General features: G+C 41.5%; 1 protein-coding gene across 1 annotated transcript in view; it reads left to right on the top strand.

Moving 5' to 3' along the window:
- Positions 1-20,445, top strand: part of DYNC1I1 (dynein cytoplasmic 1 intermediate chain 1) — a gene marked incomplete at both ends in the record, with an annotated part of 175,990 nt that overhangs the window by 18,767 nt on the left and 136,778 nt on the right. The window contains 2 exons of the mRNA XM_080609610.1: positions 7,456-7,515; positions 11,493-11,608. Coding sequence (XP_080465736.1) covers positions 7,456-7,515; positions 11,493-11,608 — 176 coding nt within the window. The remainder of the gene's footprint in view (positions 1-7,455; positions 7,516-11,492; positions 11,609-20,445) is intronic.

The following is a 20,445-nucleotide window of genomic DNA, read 5'->3' as shown; positions in this document are numbered from 1 at the left end:
ATGACAGGTGGAGCACAGACTCACACAACCAGGAGTGGCTGAGGTGGGAAGGCACCTATGGAGATCATCTCATCAATCTCCCCTGTGCAGGGTCACCTAGAGCAGGTTGCTCAGACTGTTTCCAGTTGGGTTTTGAGTCTCTGAAAGGATGGAGACTCCGTGAACTCCCCGGTCAACCTGTTCCAGTGTTTGATTACCTTCACAGTAAAGATGTTTCTTCTTATGTTTAAGTGGAATTTCCTTTTCTCAGTTTGTGTCCATTGCCTCTTGTCCTATTACTGGGCATCAGCAAAAAGAGTCTTCTTTACTCACCCTCCCAAGTCACCCACCCAAATTACTTAGACTGTCCCCCTCTCCAAATTCTTTGTGGACAGCCTCTTCACAGCTGGAGTTTAAGTTGGGTCCTCAGAACTGCTGCATGAAACGATCTCCTATCTGTCTGTTGTGGTGACCTGTTTCACTGTTGGACAATTGATTTAAGTGTCTGAAAGACAGGATAAACACCCACTGCAAAGTCAGGACCCCCTACTATCACAGATGGGGAAAATGAGACTAGTCACATTGACATAATTTTAGAAGTGTTACTCTGGTAAGCAAGCTGCTCTGAGACTCCATATGCTGTGGGTGAGTCCATATGCCCTGGGTGAGACACTCCTTCATTTCTGGTGTCTCTCTGTTTCAATTAATAACAGTCTATGCTCTGCTTAATGGGGTTGGCCTTCGATCTCTGAAAACCTCAGCATAGCTTAATCTGTGGAGTCATGACACACTCCTTCACTGTAATTTAGGGTTAGAAAGGCATAGAAGTGGCATATTTCCCACACAAAGGGTCATTTGAGAACACTGCTGCAACGGAAGATTCTGGGTTTGGGACCCGTCAGGTCTAGTGGTGTTTCATTTGGGACACACGCGGATGTCTCAGCTCAGAAGTACCTCAAGACTCAGTACACTGTCAGCGTCGTTTTCTGCTGGTCTGAAAAGCACAACAGCACCTGGTGACAGGAGATGCCAGAATGTCGTGTTTGCTTTCCTCCAGTTCTGCTTGAAGGTGTGATTTGCAATGTTGCAAAGACATTTCTACCCTGCAAGAGGCCCCTTGGGAAGGCAGGGTTGGCTCTTATTGCTGTGAGTAGCCTTTTCCAGAAGTGTGGATTTCCAGGCCTGAGTGCTTTGACCTGGGAAGGGAGAGTGGGAGGAGAAAAGAAGTCATGCAGAACACATGTTCTGCAGCATAGCAACAGATGAGGGAGTATTTGATTTTAGCTTCAAAAGGCAAAGTCAGAATTAAGCTGCCAGCATGTTGCACACAGGTTGAAAGAAAAGTGTTGGATTGGGGCACTTACCAGACCCAAGTTGTACTGCAATCTGAACACGATTCCAGATATTAAATATCATTTTATGATGGTGACTTAATAAGTATATGTATTGGCACTGGTGCCTTATGTGTCTCATGTACTGTCATTGAGGCCAGACCCAAAGTTGCTTAAATCAGCTGAGAAGTTCTCATGGATTCCAGATGGTTTTAGATGACAGGCTCCATGGTTCATTAATGCATTCTGAGGTTAGGAACATTACAAAAGAGTTCAAGTATTTTATTTTAATTTTAGTTTATTTATTTTAGTCTTTTCCACATTTTTAATCTACATAATTGACATTATGCAATCAGAATAAAATCTTCTGGAAGTGAGGTTCCACAGGCCATCGTAACAGATGGCACAGTGCCTGGTTTTCCATGGTAATAATAATACAGAAAAGAGAACGCTTCTTTTCAGATTCCTTTCACCTCCAGCCTCAAATTTTGCAATGGCCTCTGTCCTCTTACAACTCTGCTCTGAATATCTCCCTAATGCTTTGGGCAGGAATTCAGAACAGAAGAATCTAACAAGTTGCTTTACCATCCAATGCTTTAATAAATGTATGACATCTGGGTCTCTTTCTCCCATGGGTTTCTTTCTGTATGTTATTCCCCTACTGACTGGGGAAAAAAGATGCATTGTGTCAAAAATTATCTGGTACTTCTTCAGTGCTAAGCGCTGAAACAGCACCAGCATTAATACTGTCCTAAATACCTTGTCTACTTAATGCATGATCTAGAAGCCCTCATTCCATTCATGCTGCCTTAGAACAATCTGTTATTTGATAATCGCTACAGCTTTTTATCGTACAGTCAGCCAAGGGCAGCCACTGTGCACCAAATGTGTAAAAGGAAGATCGATAGCAAGGCTATTGTTTGGCACTATGTGGGAGACTGACAGAGCAACCAGCTTTGAAACAAAGTTGGGTAGTTCTGATTAAAGCATTGTCTGTGCTGTGCGGGTGGTGGGAACAGGCTGATCAGCTCAGTCCTGACTGTGCTGCTCACACTCAGTGGGTTTCCAGGGTCCCTTTCCATGCCACATGCACTCACTTTCCCCACTGGAGGAGGCTCAGCTCACATGGTCTGTAGGAGAGTTGTGGAAGACTGTAAAGTGCAGGGTGGGTGCCCTGGTGACAGAAGATACAGAGATGGCAGAGTTATTGAATGCCTTCTTTGTCTACTCTGCCGGAAGCAGTCCTGCAGAGCCCTGTACTCCTGAGACCTCAGATGAAGTCAGGTCACTGGAGCAGTTTGCCTTAGTCGATGAGGAATGGGTTAGGGACCAGTTGAGCAATCTGGACATCCATAAATCCATGGGTCCAGATGGGATGCACCCGCGGGTGCTGAGGGAACTGGCGGAAGTCATTGCTAGACCACTCTCCATCATCTTTACCAAGTCTTGGGAAACGGGAGAGGTGCCTGAGGACTGGAGGAAAGCAAATGTCACTCCAGTCTTCAAAAAGGGCAAGAAGGAGGACCCAGGTAACTATAGACCGGTCAGCCTCACCTCCATCCCTGGGAAAGTGATGGAACACCTTATCCTTGATGCCATCTTAAGGCATGTCAAGGATAAGAGGGTTATGAGGGGCAGTCAACATGGCTTTACCAAGGGGAAGTCATGCTTGACCAACCTCATAGCCTTTTATGAGGAAATAACACGATGGATGGATGATGGCAGAGCGGTGGATGTGGTCTACCTTGACTTCAGCAAAGCATTTGACACAGTCTCCCACAGCATCCTCATAGCTAAACTGAGGAAGTGTGGTCTGAATGATCAGGTAGTGAAGTGGACTGCAAACTGGCTGAAGGAGAGAAGCCAGAGAGTTGTAGTCTATGGGGCGGAGTCCAGTTGGAGGCCTGTATCTAGTGGAGTGCCTCAAGGGTCAGTATTGGGACCAGTATTATTTAATATATTCATCAATGATTTAGATGAGGGAATTGAGTGTACTGTCAGCAAGTTTGCTGATGACACTAAGCTGGGAGGAGTGGCTGACACGCCAGAAGGCTGTGCTGCCATCCAGCGGGACCTGGACAGGCTGGAGAGTTGGGCAGGGAGAAACTTGATGAAATATAACAAGGGAAAGTGTAGAGTCCTGCATCTGGGCAGGAACAACCCCAGGTTCCAGTATAGGCTGGGGAACGACCTGTTAGAGAGTAGTGTAGGGGAGAGGGACCTGGGGGTCCTAGTGGACGGCAGGATGACCATGAGCCAACACTGTGCCCTTGTGGCCAAGAAGGCCAATGGCATCCTGGGGTGTATTAGAAGGGGGTTGGTCAGTAGGTCGAGAGAGGTCCTCCTCCCCCTCTACTCTGCCCTGGTGAGACGGCACCTGGAATATTGTGTCCAGTTCTGGGCCCCTCAGTTCAAGAAGGACAGGGACCTGCTGGAGAGAGTCCAGCGCAGGGCAACTAAGATGATTAAGGGAGTGGAGCATCTCCCTTATGAGGAAAGGCTGAGGGAGCTGGGTCTCTATAGTTTGGAGAAGAGGAGACTGCGGGGGGACCTTATTAGTGTATATAAATATATAAAGGGGGAGTGTCATGAGGATGGAGCCAGGCTCTTCTCAATGGCAAACAATGATAAGACAAGGGGTAATGGGTATAAACTGGAACACAAGAGGTTCCACTTAAACTTGAGAAGAAACTTCTTCTCAGTGGGGGTGACGGAACACTGGAACAGGCTGCCCAGGGAGGTTGTGGAGTCTCCTTCTCTGGAGACATTCAAAACTCACCTGGACACACTCCTGTGTGACCTTATCTAGGTGTTCCTGCTCTGGCAGGGGGATTGGACTAGATGATCTTTTGAGGTCCCTTCCAATCTCTAACATACTGTGATACTGTGGAACAATACTTTTCCTGGCTTGGTCTAATGCTCATCTCTTTTGCCTGTAAAAAATGTTAAGGTAAAATATTTTGTATCTCTTCTATATAGATCTGTGCCAAAATCCACTGAATCCATTTAGAGGGACTTTCAGCTCGTGCTTTCTGAAAGCACCCAGAGTGGGAGCACGTATGCCTAACTGCTGACCTACCGGTCAAACGGTTCTCCTATGCCAAGCACTTGTCTTCAGGATCTGTAATGTTATTCCATCTGCCCCTGTCTTTGGGTGACTTGAAGTCCCAAAGCTAATTTCAATTTTCTTTAATGAAGAAGAAGGGAAAAGGAGGAACGGTTCTTCCTGAAGAACTCTGGAGAAAGAACTCCTGCACTAGATTTGAAAAAAATCAGCACCACTGTTTCACTGAGATCTGACGGCATTTCACAATCCCCACTGAGAACTGTCCACAGGAGAGCAAGCATAACTGTAGTGCTCATCCAGATGATCAAGGAATGTCATAAGCTATGTCTGTTCATCACAGATTACCTCTAATTTCCGAGTCTGGATGACAGCACAGGCTATTCAACATTGTCTTTTGGTTGCTAATCTTCAAAGAATCTGTTTCTTCTCCAGTGTTATTGCCATAGAAACTGGCTAAACTGCAGGTCCAGATTACATCTTTGTTGTTCACTCACTTTCATTTTCATCTGCAGACCTTCTTCAGGTGTCAGCTAGAGGCAAAGGGCAAATCAATATTGCTCCTTGAAACATATAGTCACTCCCTGTGCTCTCTAGCCTCCAGTATGTGTCTCTTAGGGCAAGAGACTTGAAACCTGAAGATCTGCTACCTGCAGCCTCATTTTCTGTGATGACATTGCTTAGCCAATCTTGAGAGGGCAACACAGCAGATTGCTTCCTTATATCTATTTTTCAAGGCTTTGCAAGTGGTAACACAATGATGCAGAGAGAACAATTAACATCTGGAGCACAAATGTAGGAAATATTTCGCAAATGCACTAAAACTGTTGAAAACAGGAGTCACGGAGGATTGCTATTAAAATGTATGGTCTGCATGTAACAAATAATGGCCCCCTAACCATAGGTTCTATATTGTGGGGATTCTCAAGTTTTGGGGATTTGAGTGCTATCTTGAGTGTGTGAGATCTCCAAATCTGTTTTGTTTAGACATTCAGCTGGGTGAATGTGCCCTCTCTTGTAACCTGGTCTGGACTCTTTGAGGTGGAATGTAAGGGCTATACCTCTTTAGAGACCTGTTGCAAGCTCTTGATTTAATCAGATGATGAATTCTTTCTGATGGAACAGTCTTTATACCTTGGGAGATTCTGTAGGTTTGAAAGTGGATGAGAAATTAGTTATATATGTTTTCTTTTAAGTGTTTGGAAAACCTGGATATATATGTATAAGTAGCCTCTATGGAGCTATAAGATTAGGAACCGGCATTTACATAGCAAATCCTAATATATGCTACTGACCTTGGTGATATTTACAACAGTAATTTTCACACAGGTAGCATTTTTAATGGAGTACCTATAATGCATTGGTCACTGATGCCTTTGCCTTGCATCAGGGATTCAGATCCTTATGTCCACTTTCCACTATACTTGAGCTACAGTCAAGTTACAAGTTAAAAATCTGTTCTTTATTACTGTGTTGTTCTGTCTCTGACCCTTGCTGGAGAATCCTTTCTGTATCACTGTAAAGTCTTTCATGCCAATACACATCACTATGGATCATAAGAAGCTGAGTAAGTGCCCCTACACTGCATGGGAAAGCACCTTTGAATTACAATCCTTCATTACTTTTGTACATACAGGGTGTTGGGATTGATTCTCTTTCACTCTGACACAACAGAGTGCAGCACATGCCCTTGTCTGTCTCTCCAGAGAGTGAGTTAACACCGGTAATAGAATGGGTGAGTTTACTAAATACAAGAGGTAGCATAATTATATGGCTTTAAGATATCTATTTCTACCATAATTCAATAACTTTCTAGTTTATATGAGTGATTCATTGGCAGAGGTTGCTGTTGTTGCAGAAAGGCTTGTGTAAATTGGGTATGACTGGTTACATGGCTGGTTCTGGCTGAACCTGATAATACTGTGTTCTCTGTATCCTCAAAATTTGTATTCAGAAGAAATAGGGGGCATTTTTAATTCTGAGGACTATCAGTGTGTCTGCATGACTTGCTGGCTTTAGTGCAGGAGTGTTTTCCTTTGCTTTGGCCTCATGATAGTGAGAGCAATGCATAATCTAGTGTTCATACTACTGGAAAAGGTGCTCAGGAGCCAAACTTGTGTTCCTGATTCTGTCACAGACTCTGGCAGTTTTCTTGCGTAGGAGATGTGGTTTCCCAAGGAAGTTAAAGTAAAATTGTGAGCCAAGGAATGAGTGGGCACTTCTGGAAACGCTGGCCTCAATATGTCAGTTTGTGTATTTCTAAACTAAGGGATTTATAAGTATTTTACAGGACTCCAGAAAGGCTCTGTGAGTGTTTGCGAGGTGTTTCAGAGATGGTAGCATGGCAAGTTGCACTGCAATGCAAGGAACATCTTCACTTCAGAGTGCACCTAAGGAGCATTCATGCATTTGATGACAGTCCCAAATGACAGCAGTCTATTATTAAAAGTCTGTCATAGATCTGGTTTCCCCAGATGTATCGTTCCCGTCTTCCCCACAGATTTTACCTGGAGGAAAAGAAGAAAAAATTGTTTGTCCCAGTTGCGCCCAGAATGTGTCAATCTTGTGTCAGTGCACCATTTGATGGCATGTGCACTATGTGATGTTCGTGCCCAGAGAACTGTTTTACGGGATGGCTTACTGTGCAGAGGGTTAGACTCTTCAGTTGAGTTTATGGCAATTACACCTTATCATAAAAACATGATTACAATAAATTGTGCCTGCAGATTTTACAGAATATTGTGAATATGTCAACCACAGTTACAGAGTTAGAAATCTTTCTGAAAAAGCAAAAAAGAAAAAATTTGCATTAACCAATATTGGAAAGGAAACACAGTTTCTTCCTTTTTTTTTTTTTTTTTTTTTTACCAGTAAGCTGTAATTTTAATAAGCTACTTGCCCTGTCCAAGTTTGACATGCAAACCTTGTTTAACGTACTGTGGCTGCCCCTTGCACTTGGAGGTTGAACGTACTACGTAAAGCATGTAACTAATAAGATGGAGTTTTGTTCTTCCTTTCAGTTAATTCTGTGTGTTCTTTTTTTCCCTCCCCTTTGTGCTGCACGGCTGATTACCACCCTAGGACCTTGCAATGGGACACAGACCCCTCAGTGCTGCAGCTCCAGTCTGACTCTGAACTTGGGTATATGTCAGCTCTTTTTGTTACTCATTTATTATTTCTTTGCAATAATTATGTTGAAAATGCTTCTAAGTTGAGCTGTTTTTATGTGATTTTCATTTGCTTTGTTGGCTCAAAAAGACCATAATTTAAGTTTACTTTTTTTTAGTTTAATCAATAAGAAGCTTCAGCAAAACCATCTTTGTGGGAAAAAACCCAACTATTTAAAGAAGTTCGTGGAAAGATAAGCTGCTCTTTCTGTTGCCTGAAACACAATACAAATAACTATTTCATTACAGATGAAATGTTATTATTGTGGCACTTATGTGCATGTACGGTTACATTGGTCTCGTTTGTACCTGTTGATTCAGACTTTTCTCTCTGAATCATTTGCAAGCTACTTTTTCCCCTCCTTCCTGTATTCCATAGTTATGCTGTTCCCACATCTAGTAGCAATTTCCCCTTTTTCCTTAGGAGCTGTATATGTGCTCATAATTGTGCACTTAAATATCATCATACTCCAACAGTAATTGCCTTCTTAATCAAGTTCAGTCTAATCAAGCATCTTTTAAAATTGTACTAGAGATAAATTAATATTTTCTAGTTTGGTGTGGAACTCCTCTACCCCAAGCATCTGAAAAAAAATTGTTGAGCGATTTATAAATGCCTACCTGCGGAGATATTTAGGATAAACTGTTCCCCTAAAAGGGGTAGGTGGAAGTCCCTCACATTCTTCAGAACTTGAGTCATAGGCAAAACCAAATCTCTGTGTTGAAGACGTTACCTATGAATTTATGAGCTTGCCTGTCTGAGTCTGCAGGCAAGGTTCTTATGCTTTTACTGGTTCTTGTGAAATTCAGTCACCGTTCTATATGAAAAACAATAATTTCTCTTTAACTACTAATTGAGGGTGCTCCCAGATGCAGCTAGTCGTGTTAGGGTTATTCACCATGAAAGATCAGAGGGAAAGTATCCAGAAAGCTTTCTAAACAGGGTTTCTTCACAACCAGAACTTTTAGAAATGTTTGTAATTTTCACCTGAGTGTGCCTTCAAATAGATATAACTTCTAGAACTTTACCTGGACCACACCAAAAAGGTAGAGTTTTTCGAGCTGTTTTAATATACAGAAACTTTTTAGAAATCTCAGCTGCCCTTTCCCAGTAGTTTGAATTAAAAGGTGAACAGTCCCAGGAGCAAGGCAAGTTCCTTTATTTGACTTGCAGCAAGATAACCCTCTGTTTAGCCACAAGATTTCAATCATTTATGAGCAATCAGTGCAAAGACAGCAAAGCAGCATGCCAAAGAGTAAATCCACAGGTATACTCTGTAATAGAAGTCCTACCCCTTTTGAAAGAAAACTGTCTTCAAAAGCAAGGCAGAATTAGAGAGAGGACCAGACTTTCCTCTGATGTCATGAGACTAGATTAAAAAAAAGATACCAATGCAAAAGAAATGCTGCAGTCAGCAATTAAATTATGTGTGTAGCAAAGCAATTCTAGATGATATGTCTTTCTTCTGGCACCCACAGACAGAGGAATCAATTTTAATGTGTGGACTTTAGTTGCAGTCCTACTGACATCCCATAGGCAGTTTTGAAAGGAATCCTTCAAAGCTTACATGCTCTCCAAGATGAATATTCAGCACACTGTAAATTACAAGAATTATGAGCACCTCAGATGAAAAATGGGGATGGGAAAGCCATAGACAGTTTAGTGCTGCCCTAAAAAGAACTAGAGCCTGGAACGTTACAGTCCATATTTGGTAGAGTCCGGATATAGGATGCTCCAGTCGTGCCTAAATGTTTGGGACCAAAGGCTAGGCCAACTTTTAGTTACACAAGAACCATTACAGGTTCCTTAACAGGGGCAAAAAAGAGCTAAGAGACCACATTCCTTCAGATGAAGAAAGTTCTCCCTGTCTTCATTAGTAATTACCAGGATATGGGTGACACCAGGTATTTGTACAGCCACCAGCAATTCCTGAATTAGAAATGTTTTAGGTGAAAAATTCCACACGTATTTTCAGCACAGTGCTCTGGGATATATCTCACTTCTTGGTTAGCAGTCTACAAAGAGGTTAACCCAACTAGCAGTTAAAACCAGCTGCCTATTAGGATTGATGTTCCTCATCCTCAGGCAGTTTCACCTCATGTGAAACTGTTGCTAGAATTAGGAAATGAGGCTCTAATTAGGCACAGATTAAACACATAATTAATTAGAGATTATACTTAACCAAGACCACTGTCAAGAAGCTCTTTCAATGTAGGAAGCTTAAGAATCTCAGTAAATGGAACCAGTAGTAGGGGACTGGTTACATAGGGAAGTCTAACCGAACAAGTGAGCCACAGAGTTTGCACATCTGGTGCTGAAGGAGGGAAAAGCACAGGAGATTTTGCTGGGGAGAGATATTTATCAAAGCTTGAATTCACATAAACCCTCAATTAAAGCAGCTGCAGAAATGTAGCGCTACTAAGAGTTCTGTTAGGTGAAGTATAACACAAGCTGTAGAAATTTTTCTGTCCCAGGTAAGGGTGTAGAGGTTTTTTTCTGTAGGATTTTCAGGCAGTCATAGCTTTTCTTCATTTTGGCAAGGTCACAGATGGTTAGAAGAGTCTTAGAAGACTCAGAGCTGTAACAACTATTTCTGTTCTAGTGGTTTGTTATGTGTTACAGTTGACTTATACTGATTACCTGCTGAATCTAATTGAATTCATCTTAATAACTCAGCCAGTAAGTTAGATTATAACAATATATAGCTGATATAGCATTAATGCTGCTGAAGAGTTCAGTAGGTGTCACCCAAGGATAACAATTTCCTTTTGAGACACCATTCCCTTTACAGACATCCATCTTAATTGAATACCTAAACCATTATGAATTAATTAGATCAAAACCCCTTTGACCTCTGTTCTTCTGATAATCTGTAAAATACAGCAGATATGGATAATGTGTGTGAACTTTCTACTTTTCCAAACTGCTTTCTGTATGACATGGCAGTTCAGAAACACTGTATCCATGAATTTGTTCCCCATAAATGCAGAAGCATGCTTCCATTGTTGATGTAGGCAACTGGACTTATTTAGTTGATTTGTTTATTGTGTGCCTAAGATGTACACATAATAATGGGGATGTACACATAATAAGATACTCTTCTCTCTGCTGAAAGTTGGCATTTTTTCCAGTTGAAAGTAATAATTTGTTTATTCTTTCCTCCCTACAGTCAAATAATAGTCAGGAAATAAATTGACTTTTTCCCCACACTGTTGAGTGAACTGTGTATGACTAAAAGCGTTCATGACTGTGTTCAGCTGTCTTTCTTCTTTTTCCCTTAGCCAATCACAGTTAGTTGGCTTTACTGATTTATTTTGTATGGATTATTTAAAGTAAGGGAAGAAGTAGAAAAAGAAGGCTATACTTGCCCTGTTCCAGCTGTGTCTTGGAGCTTCTCTCCAATCTTTGCATTAGGATTCTACTAATCATAAACCTATACCAATTCCACTACTAATAATTCCTGTGGAATGGAGAATCTTCTTTTTTTATGGAGATTACCTACCTTGCCAATTAAAGGCTCTATTATTGCTCTTAGGTGAACATCTGACAGTCCTAATCCAGCCTGGTTTACACTCACTGTGCCCTTTTCACTATTGTGTATCTCAGACTGACAGCTAACTCTTTTGAGCAGGCAGAACATTGTAGTAATGATGGTATGAAGCAGATTTTTGTTGTTACAAGGGGCACAAGCAGGTCATTTCTCTCTCTCATTTACAATCCCTCTCAGTAGCATGATCAGATGAGTTCAGTAACTCTGTTATGGCAAGTGGTTCCCAGGTTAATTTTATTCACTGCAATTAGGTACTTCTCATGCATAGTGTATTGTGTTTCATCTTAGCAAACATTGCAGTAGGTTTTTTAATCCAGTTCGTAAAAGTAAACACTCTTGTTCCTGCTGCTGGTTTACATTTAACATGACTAACCTTTTGATGTCATGTATTCCATCTTAGACGCAGACTGCACAAACTAGGGGTGTCAAAGATTACCCAGGTTGATTTCTTACCTCGGGAGGTGGTATCATACTCCAAGGAGACACAGACACCTCTTGCCACACATCAATCCGAAGGTAAGATTTATTACTATTTTTTTCAAAATAATTTTTTGTAAAGAGTAACTATTCAAGTAAGAGTTAAAGAATGGAAGAAAAATAATAGTAAATTATAATACAGCTACTTATCACATATTTTCTGCAAGACGGGTATTGTTTATGTGATTCATGGCTGTTCTGGTGAGAATAATTATAATAATGACTTTAAATTCAGGTGGAACCAAACTACTTCTGCTTTACAATGGGTTGTGCTTCGATAAGGGTTTAATGAGAACATATTTTCAAATAAATCATTATGAATATAATTTAAACAGTGCTTTATTCCAATTTTCTTGCTTTCTCAAGGAAGTTATTTTCTGTGCTTCGTAAATAGACAGTGATGGAAAGTGTAATTGTGTCTCACTCCAGTAGGTGAGTCTTAGAAGTTACATTTTAGATCTATGTGCTGAAAAAGGAGGCTTAGATACTTCGATGTGGATGGTCTTGCTTTCTGTCTGCTGACAGTTATATTATCTGTACTCATGGAGCTGTTTATTAGTTGTTTGGCTTTCCTGTTGACAGATAAATACATGGAGTAGTTAGTAGGGGAGTGCTGTTCTATCTTTTCTTTAGACTACACACTTGCTAGTTTTGTACTGCAGAACACTGATTGCAGGTCAGTTGAAACCATTTAAACTTAATGTAAAGCTGTTCATTAGCCTGATGTAATTTACACACTATTACGAAACAAATAGCAGAAGTAAAATTGAAGGCAGTGTTGACAGCAATTTTTGCTGTTAACAACAAAAGGAAAGTTTACCATTAGGTGATTTCGTGCAGCAGATATTGTAGAACTTCACCAGGCTCCGTACGGAAGAAGAATCAAGTAGGTTGCAAAAGGTGTGCAAGTAAATCTTTCTAAATGTAAGTTGCTGTCAGGGAGGATACAGTGATAAACATAGGCTGCTTTTTTTCTGCAACTGAGTTACCAGGTCTGCCTTCAAGAAACTACTAATGAAAACTGCTGAGCTAAATACTCAGATCCTACTGTCCCAGACCACAAGTTTACCCTAGTCGTCTGTTGTCTCATATAGCACCTTCAAGCATAGGCAACCTTGTTGCTTGGATGCTGCTTCTTGAGCAGCATGTCCTGGCAGCTTTGCCTTCTTGGAGGGAGATGCTACCTTAGAAGCCTCCCTAGTTCAGTCCATTTCATTTCTGCTCATCTCTCTGAGGGCTGCTGAAGCCTCAAAAAGATGGGAGATTTCCCCTGAGGCATTGATTTCCTGGGTAAAGACCAGTAGGTGCTCAACCCTGGGGCATTATCATGGAGTCATTGTTAGATTAGATGGAGAAGATGCCCATCCTGCCTGACACAGGGCCTTTATCCAGTACAAAAGCCTATGGATATGGGGAGTTGAAGACATGGCTTTGATGTGTTTACCTCTTTCAGGCCTTCAACTCCAGCACGCATTAGCTGACATGTCTTTGTCAGGCTAACCTCTCCAGCAATATCACCTGATCGCTTCCCTCAAATGCATGTGGGAAAGAAAGTTTAACTTATATTTCCTTTCCAATCTGTTGCTAGGGAATAACATTAACTTGGACATGAATATGGCCCTTCATTGGAAAAGGAGAGTCAGAAAAGCTTGTCTAATCCATCAAAGTAGTATTTAATTGAAACTCTCTAGGGGATAAATAAACTGGGTGATTTCTGTCTCCTGGGTCTGATGGAAATGAATTGTCAGGCTTCCAATCTCCTATGCCTTTTTATGAATGCTGAGCTCTTCATACTGTCACTCTGAACATGAGCAGCAAACAGAGGGGAATTCCTCAGTAGAACAGGTTTGAAGAGAAGTCTCTATGCTGTTCCTATGCATTCATGTGATAAAATATAGCCATTATCTTTTCAAAATAAATTGTTCAGCCATTACTATGGGTATGTGACCGGTTATTCAGATGGTGAAACCTTTCAGCTTGAGAAAAGTAAAAAAAGAAACCCCTTATTTCCTCAGATGAGTCTGAGCTTTCAAAATTCAGTCTTTGCTGCCTGCCTTGGACACTGGAAATGTCAAAATGCAGAAGTTTAGGATGAGATTGTCACATGCTTGCTTCTGGTTTGGAAGACAACTAAGAAAGGGATACATCACTGGTTGGAAAGGTCTTTCCTGTACAATTAGGCCCCTGAAAGAGGACTTGGAGTCCCTTCAAAGTTCTGCAACCTTTTTGAAATGTCAGTATCAGGTTTTCTGCACATTGGTTCTCCAGAAAGAAAGATACTCTGAGATGTCTTAGACCTACTGCTGTTCTGGAGCTCAGTGGATATAGGCCTTTGTGGAAATGGCTCTTCCACACCAAAACTCATAAAACCAGTAAAGGAAAGTTTCACTGTGGCAAGTGCAATGTGGTGCCAGAGAGCTAGATGCTATGAGCGCTGAAGTCTCAGCTTGTCAGCTGCTGATTTTAGAAGAAATAATGTGGCATTATTCTTCACTGTATAAAAACAGATTAACTCCTTTTTTTCGGAACAGGTAATGCACTTTATTTCAGAGGAATAATGACATGTCATTTCCCTCACCCGCTCTATTATTTAGGGAGATGTGTATATGCATCATTCAACCCTTTGATCACAAGTACCTCATTCTTTTGCTTTATTTAGGTCACAGTAAGCTTCAGCCTTTTCTTCCTTGTAGGATGACTTCAAAAACACCCAGATCTTGGCTCTGGAGCCTGAGAAAAAAAAAAAAAAAGCTCATTACTTTTCCCCTCCTCCTTCTATAATTGAATTTGAATTTAGGTATTCATAGGCATTGAGAGACATTTCACTTGTGCTGCTTTTTCCATTCTGGAGTTGATTAAGATCTAGACTATGCCAAGTGTTTTCTGAGAGGCCTGTGGGACATATTCCTTCACTGTACAGAGACTCTCACCTTGCCACATGTAGCCTTCGATTATCGAACCCTCCAAAGCACTGCAGAACAGCCCTTTGCTGAATGACACCTAGGAGAAAGCAGCAACAGAAAAACCATGGCCTGACCTCTGCCCAGGAGTGGAAGGAGATCTGTATGTCTGCCTGCAAGCTACCTTTTCAGATAGGAAAACAACCTGCACATTCAAGCTCTGTTGGGTGCCTTCTTCAGCTCCAGCTTACTGTTCTCCTACTCACTAATGGGCCAGGAGGTAAAATCTCAGTGAGGAAAACATCACACTGCTGCTGCACTGGGAAGGGGGATAATCCTCTTTCCTGTCTCCCCCAAAACACAGGGGGCAGTAAAAAGATGAAGGTCTGTGAGCTGTCTGGCATTGCTGGCCAGTGTCAGAAATGTTGTTATTCCTCTTTCATGAAGTACAAATTACTTCTTCATTGATGAAATGAGATGGTTTCACTTTTCTGTCTTGCCAGACTGTCACTGTGAATAGGTTGTTCTGAAATGCATTTCTGAAAATGTGAATCCCCATATACAGGGGGAAGAAGATCTGACTTTCTAGAACAAGGGAGATCCTATGTACTTCACCTGTTTATCATCTTCAACAGATGGTTGTTCATATGGGGGAAACAAACATGTTAGCGTACTCACTCCCTGAGCAGGCTAACTTCATCCTACCTCACAACTGTTTGCCCAGTTCTGGCAGAGAATGCAATTCAGGACCATGCTCCATCTGTTTCTCTGCTGTATTCAAACACTGAGGATATTTGGGCTATTAGGGAAAAAAGGGAAAAATAAGATTTTTACTCCATTTGGAAGTTGACAGGAATGGAGTGGCAAAACAGAGGTGAAACTCCAGAGGCTGGGTTGGGTTCTTCATTTCTCTGACACTAATTCTCTGAACTAAGGTTCCTCAAAGCTAACCTTTTTTAAAGCACTGATGGAGGAGAGGGGAATTCCACTCACAGTCTAAGATTCGTGAAACTAAAACACATGAGTTTAAGAATCTCTGTGTGATACCAGGTGCAAGTGACTACTGTGAGGTGAACCAAGACTTTCTCTAGGTGCCACTGACTGCCCTGAGTAGCTCTTCACTGACTAGCTTGACAGCAGAGCACTTCATGTAGGCATATTAATGTAGGTTTCTCATTATCGAGTGATCTGTGTATGACTGAAAGTGTCATACACTGGCTCTGTCCTACTCTGAGTTTTGATAATCAGATGAGTTTCCTGTGACTAGGACTGACAAGCCCCAGTGTTATGAAAACAAGTCAAGCTTCTGGAAGTTCCATGATAAAATCCATAGATACAGTTATTTTTATGTTTCACTATTAGGGGCTGAGATTTCCAGATTTAATCATTGTGGAGCTCTGGCTCTGTTTATCCTGTAAGACAATGTGCAACAAACCTCTAGCATGGCAAATTCTGCGCCAGGCCTGTTGTGCCTTCCTGTGTCTGACTGTAGCGCAGCCCTAGCTTTGTGAGTGCATGCTGTACTTAAGAAAATCCAGTCTCAGAATTAAGCAAAATCATACTTGAGCTTTCCCGTGCCCAATCTGTCTAGAGCTCACGAATCAGAAGCTGGGCGTTAAGTTAAAGAGCTTACTTCGGCTTTTCTGTTCCGGAGAATCTTAGAGCTCACCTCCAGTTTGACGAGGACAAGACAAGCCTTGAACCCTTCATTTAATGAGAAATGCAGATGCACATTTGTGCATCACCATGCATGCAACATGTGTATCAGGATACACGAAAATATGTGTGATAGAAAGTTATTGGACATAATGTGGGGGAGGGGGGAAGCAGAGACCCTCTTCTGTAAACAGATGGTAGTGCTGGAAAGCAGAGCAGAACTGGGATAGAAATCACTACTAAACAGAGGAGACAACCTAAAGATGAATCAGTGTTAAAGCAGAAGTTCTGGTTTTAAACAGATGTAGCCTTAGTACTAATGGACACTAATTTTGTGAGAAATGTGCTCTATTCGTCTATTCTAGGCAGTACCCTGCATCTGTGAGTGTTTTTAGTTTCTATAAAAATCTAGTTTCCCTTTTCTTCTCTAATCTCAGTCGATCAGAGTCATACTGTGGATCTCAATAGCTGGCATAAACATCCTAATTCAAGACTGCTTTGTTTGATTAAATCAACAAAGCTTATTTTGTACTGTTGTACCAGACCGTACAAGATTGGATGAGACTAGAACGAAGCGGAGCAAAGATTTGAGGCATTGCGCTGGAAAACAGTCTTCCAATAATTCCATTTTATGCCTGTCACAACTGCATCCCTTTTCTAAATAACAGGATTTCAAAGGTGGAATATTTATTTATTTCATTTAAATCTGACATAAAAATCCTTCACAGGCATTCAGGCTGCGCTCTCTGGTGGTGAAACGATGAACCGACGCGTCGTTCTTAAAGGGGTGATGGAGGGGAGGGAGGGAAGAAGGGAGGCGGGTGTTACCTGCAAAAACACTCACCTCATTTTTCGTCTGAGGCAAGAATTGCTCTTAACAGAAGACGCTTCAGTTGTATGACTGGGAAGCTGTGTGAATGTAAGTGCTGATGAAAGAAGTGGGAGAAGAGCCCAAGATTTTATATAAAAAGTTGGGAACAAAGAAAGCTATTATCTAGAAATATGTATATATTAAAAAAATAACTAAAAGCCTTAAAAATTCACTTACAGGTATTGTAACAAAAATCCAGGGGAGTAATACACTAGTGAAATCAGCTGCAATCTTTTGCTCTTGACAGTCGCTCCCTGAGGTACAATTAGTAAAGTATAGTTTGCTACAATACATACTCTCCAGGACAGCCACATCAGGCAGGTACCACCTGTAGTGGGTCTGTGTTCCACTCCTAGCAAGCTACAGACATTAGGTGTATGCCACTAAAGGCATTCATTGCCAACTAGCTCATGATAATTTTATGTAGTACAGAATTACGATAAGGGCTTGGCTTTGGAAAATGTTTTTCTGTGTTTTTTGTTGTGCAGAATAATATATTTGACACTCACAAAGTTTCTTGTGGGAGGAAGAATGAAGAGGCTGTACTCTGTGGTCATGCAGTTTGGTGTTTGAGGGCAGGAGGAGAAATCAGATGTCTCATCTCCTGAAATATGTAGCACATGTGGGCTAAAATAGGATTTCTGTCAGTCAGTCCCACTCCGTTTCTAAAAGGTGGCCTGTTACATCTGTAATCTATTGGTGTATTTATCAGTGATCATTGCTGCAGTATTTGCTCCCATTTCCTGTCTCTCCTTCCAGGTCCTGTCTAAAGACTTCTGGAGAAGGGTTTTTCTTATACTCAAGATGTTTTTCAGATAGTTTTCATCAGAGAACCTTCTAAATGGTAAACTGTTTTGAACAGGCAGATCTGAGAATTTATTAAGCATCAATAGTTCTCTGGCAATTATCTACTAAACTGATTTAACAGGGAAGATTAGCTCTGGTCACACACAGTAGGAGGTCTGAGGAAGGAAAACTCCTTAGGGATCTTAGACTTTGTCCCTGATCATTTCATTACACAGGGACAGAGTAATCTGACTCTTTGTAGCTCTTCCACAGTCTTAACAAAATCCTGGGAAGGTCTTCTGAAAACCAGTCCAACATGCATGGGAGCTTCCTGCTCCAGAGGGGCCCAGGCCTTCTGCAGACCCTGGTTCTCTTGCGCACAGTACCTCTGCATTAAATGCAAGCCCAAGAAACACATCTAATAATCCTTTACAAGGGTGGAAGGAGAACAACAGACTTGTCACAACTGTGTTTGCACCTTCTCTAAACCATTCAGGCTCCAGAAAATGAGGAACAAATCAGAAAGCTTAACTGCTTTCTCAGTGAAACAGGGAACCAGTTTTTAGGCTGTGGCTGCCTCAGAGAGGGTCGTTGTGCAGCTGTCATTCTGTGCACGGAAGGAATACTGCTTCAAAGCCTCCGCAGACAGCAGGGAGAAGGACCATGCTCTACCACACTGATGATCCTTGCTCTGTGCTTTTAACAAGTGGATCCCATCCTCCACCCAAGAGGTGGGAGGCTGCTCAATCCTAGAATAAACAAAAAGTGTTGTAGTCAGCCCCCTTGTGCAGAACTCGACCTGCTCCTTTAGTTCCAGTGGGAAATATGTAATTGAATGATCATGGTACATCTGGCATCACTTGGTGGAAAACAAGAACTCTGACATTAGCAGCCTTGACCTCAAACTCATTTAACTAGCCACAAGTCATCTCACAGTGCCTTTGACCCATCCTTGTGTCCTGACATCTGAAACTAGCAGTGATCCATAAATCCAGAAAGAAGCACTGTAATACCTGTATGCAAATTGAATCCTTTGTTTCCTGGAAATGAAAACCATACTAGCCATGTTTTTTACACGTGATCAACTGCTATAGTGAGCTGGTTTGTTATGTGTTCCCCTCAAGTAACCAAATAGTTCTGAACTAATTTGTGAATATATGACTGTCAGTATGTTACAACTGAGCTTTAACATGAGAACAGAGGGAAACTATCCCACTAATGAATGATGATTTCTGCAGTCAACAGTCAGTGAAAAGACAGTGGCCAATTTTTCTCTATTTTCATAGCTTATAGCTCTCACTTTACTGTATGTATCATTTCAGTGATATTTGAATATACTTGAAATTAACAAACTGTTGTACATATTACAGTGCTTTGATTAGAAGTCATAGGTATGAAAAATATAAAAGGAGGAAAGTTGAGTTAACAGTGCTTCCAAGAGAACAATGAAGACACAGGTTTGGTTTTTATTTCAGAAACAAAGCATGCTTTTTCCTACCATCCCTGTAATTCCTCCTTTAGCCTAATGGATGATGCCTATTTAGTATATACAAGAAAACTAATACTATTGCGTGGTTAGTAACCATTGGCACACTCTGGCTTTGTAACATGGACCAATCTCCACTGGAATTAAAGCCAAGATTAACAAAAAATGTGTATTGCAGAAGTAACAGTTATTAATCCTCAGCACTCTAATTAGCACTTAATCTTTCTAATCCTGTAAGTAGATACAAAATCAGGGCTGAAATAGACACAGGCCATAATGTGGAAAGCCCTTCATTAGTAGTGTTAAAAAGATGTACAGAAAAGAAACCACTATTGTGTTACTTCACACTTCTCAATTTGTTTCTTGGCACTTGTGACTCAAAGGAAGGAAAAAGATTCACATGCCAAAATCCCTTCCTCTGTTTTAATCCATGCTCCTAATGTACTGAGTCAAAAATTATGCAGCTGAAAATTCTCCTGTTCGTCACCTCTACCCCCAGTTCTATAGCTGAACCACAGTTTTAAGAAGCTGGCCAATTGTGCCCCTCTATAGCCTCCTTTAATTGGTTCATTTCCATAGGAGAGGCCACCTGCCTTGGTTAGAGTGTCAGCTGCTTGCCCTCAGACTAACTGGAGAGGGAGCCAAGAGGCTGTGCTGGGTAGAATGGGGAGCTTTTGCCACACCCCACATTGTTATCCTCCATAAAGATGAATGGGGATGCACCCCAAACTGAGTCTTTGTTCACCAGGTGGATCTTCACAGCCTGACCCAAGGACCTGGTCAGAGCCTTCCAAAGGCAACCCTGGTCCCCACTTCTCTCTCCCAAGAGCAGCTCCCAAGGTTGTGTAGCACCATGCTGTAGGTATTGCAATGATGAATCAGAGATCTCATATGAAGTACTTGAGAATCCCTCCTTCAAAATCAGTAGTAGCTGGGTCCTTTCCAGGGAATCCTTTTGCTTGCTTACACATGAAGAGTTACTGTGAAAACTGAAGAAAGGATCTGGATGAAGAAATTTTTAATGAAATGGATATGTCAGTGAAGTAAGTGTCTCAGTGTGAATTCCTACTGGCCACTATTAATACAAGATGGAATTCTCTTTTGCTGCAATACAATAGCCTGTCTCCACAAATAATGTCACTTTTCAACGAGACCCTGGCTGCCACTTGCCCATCTA

This window comes from Psittacula echo (assembly GCF_963264785.1).
Source record: "Psittacula echo genome assembly, chromosome: 2".
NCBI lineage: Eukaryota > Metazoa > Chordata > Aves > Psittaciformes > Psittacidae > Psittacula > Psittacula echo.
This window is presented reverse-complemented; position numbering and strand designations above follow the sequence as displayed.